Source organism: Pterocles gutturalis, unplaced genomic scaffold, assembly GCF_000699245.1.
Source record: "Pterocles gutturalis isolate BGI_N339 unplaced genomic scaffold, ASM69924v1 scaffold47044, whole genome shotgun sequence".
NCBI classification, from domain to species: domain Eukaryota; kingdom Metazoa; phylum Chordata; class Aves; order Pterocliformes; family Pteroclidae; genus Pterocles; species Pterocles gutturalis.
Window position 1 is genome coordinate 1 of NW_010129844.1, and position 7,817 is coordinate 7,817.

General features: G+C 40.2%; 1 protein-coding gene across 1 annotated transcript in view; it reads left to right on the top strand.

Annotated features, from left to right (window-relative positions):
- Window positions 1-3,801: 3,801 nt before the first annotated feature.
- Window positions 3,802-7,817, top strand: part of LOC104466561 (calpain-7-like) — a gene marked incomplete at its 3' end in the record, with an annotated part of 7,576 nt that continues 3,560 nt past the window's right edge. The window contains exons 1-3 of the mRNA XM_010080018.1: window positions 3,802-3,906; window positions 5,198-5,355; window positions 7,584-7,651. Coding sequence (XP_010078320.1) covers window positions 3,828-3,906; window positions 5,198-5,355; window positions 7,584-7,651 — 305 coding nt within the window. The remainder of the gene's footprint in view (window positions 3,907-5,197; window positions 5,356-7,583; window positions 7,652-7,817) is intronic.

A 7,817-nucleotide genomic window follows, 5' to 3' on the forward strand; every position in this document is an offset into this window, starting at 1 on the left:
TGATGATCCTTGAGGTCTTTTCCAACCATCATGATTCTGTGATTCTATGATTCCATAGGGCCGGGGGAGGGAGGGCTGGCCCAGCCCTGTTGCCAGGAGAAGTATGCTAGATGAGTGCTTCCTCAGCGCCACTCGGCCGCTCCCCTCTCTGGGCAGGGGTGCCCTGGGGACAGGAGTGCTCCTTGGCCTCTGGGAAAATGTGGCGGGTGCCTCCGGCTGGGGCGGAGTTCAGGTGCGGGGGAGCCATGTCCTTCAGGGTAGGTTGTGAAATGTGTTTTCCCCGCTTTTTATTTTGAGGTGGGAAGGAGTGCTGCCCATGTGCTGCTGTTCACTGACTGGCTTAGGGGTAGCACTTATGGCGACCATACTTGAGAGAGTGGGTACGGGCACTTCTTCCAGCTGCTGGAAATGTAACCCCTTTGGTGCTTCTCAGGAAGCTCCTTTGTAACCTAGCTAAAAACATCTCTGCCCTGCTGGTTCTCCACTTTCATTCCTGGCCTCTCCCCTGCCCTGCCAGGCCTGAAAGACTGTTCAGTTTTAGGTTGGAGATGTTAAGCGCTGAGCGTTTGGGAGAACTGCAAGTGGGCATACTGGAGTTCTTGAGTGTGCAGCTGGAAACAACTCTGTTGTATAATCAGTCATCACATAAGTAGAGAAACACATGGTGAAGTACAAGGTGCTTGACAGTAAGCTAGCTTCAGACCACAAGCTACTAGTGAGATGTTTTTAACTACACGTGAATATTCTTTCTATTAGGGATCCAGTTCTATTATTTCCGTACAGCTTCAGGTTGGTATAACCAAGGGGGCGATGAGGTTGACTCAGCGTCTTGCTTGATATCTGTAGACTTACTACTGGTATTTAGTGGCTTCTGTGCAACCATTATGCACTTTTCCCCTGTGTTAGTTGTCTCATTTTGTTGGGTTTATGTTTTGCGAAGTTAAGCCTTATGTGTCCTGCTTTGACCTGGCTGGCAGACAAACACCACACAGCTGCCCACTCACCCTTCCCACTTCCTGAGGATGGGGGAGACAATCAAAGGGGTAAAGGGAGAAGAGACTCATGGGTTGAGATAAGAACAATTTAATAATTAGAATACAACAAAACTGAAAATAATAATAATAGTACTATATACAAATATACGAATGAGTGATACACAGAGATACTGCTCACCACCCGATGACCAAGGCTCAGCCTGTTCCTGGCTAACGATCCCAGGAACGAAACCAGGATATCCTGCCAAAGTAAATCTCTTCCATTAACTTGCTAAGAGCTCTGTAGTTGTTTTTTTACTTCATGAGCACTAGGTGTCTTTGAAATGTATAAAAAGCATAGTATTATTGTCATGGTGGCCTGTGCATGTAAGTGTGAAAGGATAGGAAGAGGATTATCTTTTTTTTCTAACCTGGTTGTTAATGTAGGATGAGCTAAGTTTGTATATGTAAAGTATACGTATGCAAAAGTTACAGTTGCCCATAATAATGCTGATAAGCTCTGTGCTTATCAGCAACAGTGTGTGTGTGTGTGGTCTGATAGCTATGCGCAGTACTACGTTATTACAGTACATTTCCCAGTATACCTGGAAGAAATTATCAAATGTTCTTCAGAATAAAACCATCTTTTTTTTGCAAATAATCACTCTTGTATGCTTTTATACAGTGTATGGAAAATATTTTTTCACTTGTCGCATACAGGTGATATTCTTGCTCAATGCAAAAATGCATGCCTGGCAGTCTTGGTGCACTTCAAGCTACACGTGACAAAGAGTGTAATCTAAACAATGTTTTCTGGTCTGCAACAGCTAGGACACTGTTATGTGGTAGGAAAGCTCTGAATCACAACTGCAGCTAAGATTTTTGGTGTTCAGACAGGTGACTGATGGCAGTCCAAGATTAGGTATTGACTCTTGTGTCAGGTTATACGTGAAGGTGTTGGTGTTCAAACATACCATGATCAGGAGGAGTAAACTCAGCAGACATTATTCAAGCAGAATTCTTTTATCTATGATTTAGCCTAGATAGGTTTGACTTTCTGGATGTTACCTGAAGAATCACTGTCAATGTTAGAATAAACAAGAGTAGTCACAAAATACCATCTAGTATTTGGGGGGTACTTTGTGCATTATTTTGGACAGTGCAAATAAACTCTGGATTGTCACCAACTTTTTTATCAACTGCTTTAAGCAGTTCAGAGCCCACTGTTGCAATTACAGAGCAAGCAGGACAGCCTGGGTGCTGAACTGGATTCTGCAAGAACTGGACCTTAAGGATGAAGCATCATATGTGGACAATTTACCATTATGATGCAGCACCTGCTTTGTCAATCTGTACTTGTGGTATGTCACAGACAAATATATACATCCTTGGAGCAGATCTCTATAATGCACTTTTTTCCCCACAAAAACCAGTTGTATGCTACACCGCTTAATGGTAGTTAATTGCTACATATAAATGGAACAGTACTTCTATTTACCTTTCTGTTGCTGTGGACATTTTATGTGATGTCATATGGGGACGGATGTTGACAGGGAGTACGTGGTACTTGGTTCTGTGATGCTCATCAGTGAAAATTTATCCTGATAACAAGTACAGGCTGTATTAGAATCAGTCTTAAGCTTAGGCAAACTAGGCAGATGTGTATGGGAGCAAACTACTAAGCTTGACAAAAATCATGCCCTAAAACACACCCAAGACCCTCTGGCCACGGCTCTGTGCTCGCCCTGTGCAGAGCAGCTTCTCTGAGCACCATCTTTGTGGAGCCGCTCCCTAGTTACTCTTCTTCTTCCTACGTCCTCAGCCTGCTGTATGACTGCCTCCTCTGTTCTACTGCTGCTGGGAAGAGGAGCACTGCCACAAAAGTCTGGGGTTTTTTTCCATGCCATTAATGAGGACAAAATAAGGTTTTTTAATCCCCATTTCTGTGAGTGATAAATTGCCGTTCTCCATATGCTTCTGAGGCTGTGGCAGCTCTGACTGTTTATTACAACCCTGCCAAACCTTACAAGTTTTTCATAAATTTAGTGAATGGATAGACAGCTTATGCAACTGAAGGTGTTGTTTCATAATAGATTTGTGCAGTATGGAAAAAGCCTTAAAACGGATAATGTACTGTTGCTTCTAAGCTGGAAGTAGATTTTTCATCTACTTCCTCCTGGAAGTAGATTTTTCATCAATATCCAGTGTTTTCTGTACATGCAACATTTAACAAAATAAAGTTGGAGGAACTAGGAAACTTTAAATTTGTAGACTTTTCAGACTTCATAGCTTTATGTGAGTAATACTAAAAGAAAAGACTTTGTAAACCAAAATTCTATGCATTTGATTTTGAAAAGCTTTTATGTTGGTTTACTTTCATTATTATCAGAGTAAATGCAAACAACTTGCTTTTTTTTTGTTTGTTTGTTTTCCTAACCTTAAATCTGCAGCTTTAAAAACAAAAGGCAGTTTGTGGCTTGTGAGCTTTACTTAACTGGCTTCAGTGCATGCTTGAAAAATTTTACTTAAAGTGTCCTAATTCTGTGCATTCCTATACAGAGAGGCCTGAGATCTGCCCTTATAGAAACTCAGAAAGTTTTTTATAGCCTTACACATTGTCCTGTGTGTGAGAAATTGAACATGATCTCATTTATACCTTGAAACTTGTTCTTTCCAGCAGAATTTCCCTGCAGCCACTGAGTCTCTTTCCAGATGTAGGAGCTTGTTTTCATGCACCTCATGGCTGCTGTAGACCCTCTGTTTATGGAAAGTAATTTTCTAGGCAGCAAACATTAACTTTGCCTCCAATTCTTTTCCCTGCAGGAAGCTGCACAAGCCTTAATTTATGCCGGGATGGCAGGGTCCAACTTGGAAAATATTCAAGAAAAAATAAATGAGTACTTAGAGAGAGTTCAAGCTCTCCATTCAGCAGGTGGGTAAGGAGCTTTCTAATTAAATGTCTGCTTAAATTAATTGAGTGGAAAGCCTTTTGGTGCTGTGAAATATGTATCGATGATGTTTGCTCTGGTTTTCATTATTCTAATTTTCTTGTCCTTTGTGAAGGACCACAAATACAATGAGCACATCAGTGCTTTGAATTCTGATAAATCAGAAATGAAGCAAAGACTTACTTCCTAAGGATTTGGGTGTGGGTGTTCTTTCCTTTTAAATATTCTTAGGAACCACATCTGCAGAGCAAACCTGAGAAAGTAATTAAATATAGCCACAAAAATTGATCAGGAACAAATAAAAACTTATCGTCTAAGTCTCAGCTGCATGATGGATTTGAAGCAAGGGGGTTCTGGTATTTATGTAGAATTACTAATTTTGAGAAGGCAAAAGAGCTCTTTGCTTCCATAAGGGTTTCCTTGTTTGATCCAGTTTCGGTGTTTGTGCTTAGACCAAAAACTCAAATTTTTGCACACCTGCAATTCTCAGTTAGAATCAAAGAACCAGACCGTGGGAGGTCTATAGCCCAATCTCCTGCTGGAAGCAGGGTAGATATTGATTTTTGGACCAGGCTGCTCGGATCCAGTCCTGGTGCCTCTGGGCCTCTGTTCCAGGGTGCATCTGTCTTTCCAGTGATTTTATTATTTTTTTTAATGTATCTAGGTGGATTCTCCGCAGGACCCCAAGCCCTTCTCCACAGAGCTCTACCGTGCAGGGTGTTAGTCTGTCCCAGACACAGGGCATAGCATTTGTGTTGGCTGAGTTCTCTGAGGTTCCTGTCAGCCCATTTCTTTAGCTTGTCTGTGTCCCTTTGAATAGAAGCTGTGTCCTTGAGTGAGTTGGTTTGGTGGGCTCTGCAGCCTTGATGAATGCGTGCTCTTCTTCAGGTCATTAACAACTGTGTTAAATGAAATAGACACCTAAGCAACTTGTAAGTTAGGGTGTGATGTGTTTTCACAAATGATGCAATATTTTGCATAAGTAAACATCCTTGTCCTCAGTGTAGCATGAAAGAAGTTTTATTTATGTTATTGGACATGTGAAATATCCTGAGTGTGTATCTCTGTAGGGGGGGAGGGAGGGAGTGAGCCGGGGGTGATGGTGTTTTCTTGTCCTCGCAAAGATGTTTTTAGAAAAGTTTAGAAATATTTGGTTTCCAGCCAAGAAATAGATACTACCCATCTGATTAGAACTGCTAGTGTTTCAGTACCGTGTTACGGGTGTTTTGACATGTCTGCTGCTGTAGAAAGCTAAATACTTTCTTTTTCATTTAGTTCAGTCACAGAACACAGACCCTCTGAAATCAAAACAACAGCTGGACTTGGAGCGTGCTCACTTCCTAGTTACACAAGCTTTTGATGAAGATGATAAAGGCAATGCAGAAGAAGCTATAGAGTTGTACACAGAAGCGGTGGAACTCTGTTTGAAAACAGTATGTTAAGCTACAGGTTAACTTGGTGGAATTATGTGATGGTAAGGAATTCTTCCACGTACACAAGTGACTGACACTTAGAGGCTGGCTTAAAAATGGAGTACCTGTATTTCTAAAAACTTTTTTTTACTCTTTTTTTTCCACTGTTTTTTTTTTTTTTTTTTTTAGTGTTTCTTCCAGTCTTTATGTTAGGTTGCTATTCAACACTGTAAATTTATGGGGACTTGTGATTTTATATGTTTTTCCCAAACTGGATTATTCTAAAAACTAGAAAGATTATGGAACTTTTTTCATGTTAATTTTTGCCCTGGAGCAATTGCAACACTAAAACAGAAATTAAAACCAGTTAAAACTGAAGATGACTTGCTCTAATGTGTCAGCTATATTACTTTCTGACTACACTAAAGGAAGTAATTTAAGGGAAATCTTTGTGTGTAACACTTTCTGAAAACATAACCATCTACTGATGCCAAAACTAGTAAAAATACTACTTGATTACTCAGTGCTCAATATTAAAGTTGTTATGATTGAATTCAGTTCACACTGAAATTGTTGGTAAGGACGAATTGGCCGTTATGTAAATGATGGAGAATATAACTACAGGTACTGCTTTTTTCCCTTAAGTCCAGATGCCTTAACTAACTTATTACAGGAAGAGCTCACCATCATAATGTAAATCCACCAAGTCTGTTTTTCTTTTTCCCTTCTTTTCCCTTTTTATAATGTAAATATACATGGGTTGTTGGGAGGGAAGTGTTGCTTTTGCTACATGATAGAGTAAAATCTTCTTGTCTCTGAATTCTGTAGGGTTTATGTAGGCTGAAAACCCCTGGTGATACAGTGTGACCAGATCAAGAGTTAGTAGAACTGCTGTAGTTTTTCCCCTTGGGCTGTTGGAGCAGAACATTTTCAGTCTATTACATAAACATACTCTGTCCTGTGCTGTGTTCCTCCTTCTGTCCTGTCAGTGTGTGAAATATTACTTACATATATTGAAGTTAGTCTGAAATGATCTCATATTAACAACTGCTTTTGTTTGGGTATTTCATTAGGTACAGATACTGCTGAAGTTTCTGTTAATCTTGACTAGCATATTATTTTGTTAAGATGACTGTAGGCTTTGTCCCTTGGGGTGATCAGAAAGTACCTTCTTCTTCGCAGGATGCAAGAAGATTGAAGGAACTCTGCTATCTTGAAGCTTTGCTTCTGTCTTTCTCCTCATGTATGTTCAGGTGGAGAGATTTGTTTCTTCCTTACCCTTGAAGTACTCGGGGAGCAGCCATTCCTCCTTCTCTATGGCTGGCTCCTAGATGGGTGTACTGGTGTTCCATCTCCACTGCTTACCTTCGTACATCTTTCAAAGTCTTCTCCAACCAGGAACTCTGGGGTGTAATTTGTCAGCAAATGAAAATAGTTGCTTGTAGAGGGTGTTCCTGGTTTTGTTTACTGGGGTGAAAGTAGCTTGCCTTTTGTTTCCTCAGCTGACATAGCCGACCAGAGAGAATCAGTCAAGGTACAAAGCTAGAACCTGAAACCTGCATCTGGGTGTCCCAGGAGAAGCCACACCTCATATTATCCCTCTTGCAGTAGCCATGCTTCATCTATACGGAAAACAAAAGCATAAACTGGTTGTATGAGGAAACTGGCATAGCTGACCTCCCAACCGGCAGCAGAAGTTATCACTCTTGATAATCTCTTTTGGTGCCCTGTCATAGATTATTTTATGCCTTAAATGTGCAAGAACAAGATTTTTGACTTGCAAACAATCTTGTTTATTTGTATTTTACGAAAGTAAACATTCAAAGATATTTTTTTCTTAAGTTACCAAGATTATTTTTTACTTATTTGGGAAAAATAATTGGAACACATCTAAGCTCAGTAATATACCCAACATTTGTTTTTGTCTTCTTTCTGCCCATAGTGTTTTAATATGGTTAATTCTTCTGTCAGATTTTTTTGTGTGTACAATGTCACCCATGCTGAAGAATTTTAAATACCACTTTCGTTCCATGAACATTCACTAGAACAGCAAAATGATATTTGCTTCCTTAGTATGCTTTTTATGCTGAGATTTAAAAAAAAACATATTTGCTTATTCAAAAGAGAATTGGAAAAAAATAGCTGGTTACTGTTTGCTGTAATCTATAAGTGTGGAATTTTACAAACTGAGCCTATAAAACCTGAGGGTTTTTTGGATGTGTAGCTTTTTCTTTTGTTTTGCATTTAAGGCTACTGAAACTTCAGAAGCAGGCCTCCAGTCCAAACTGAAACAGCTGGCTCGACAAGCGCTGGATAGGTGAGTATTGCCGATGTTACTAAACATACTTTCTGTCAGGGATAAGTGCGCTCTGAGCTGGATTATCAATCTAGCGTGTCTGTTCTGTACTGCAAAGAGTATGGATTCAGGGCAGACTTAGTTCCTGTCGAGCTCTTCTGGCAGATAGCTGCCAGCTGCTATCCTG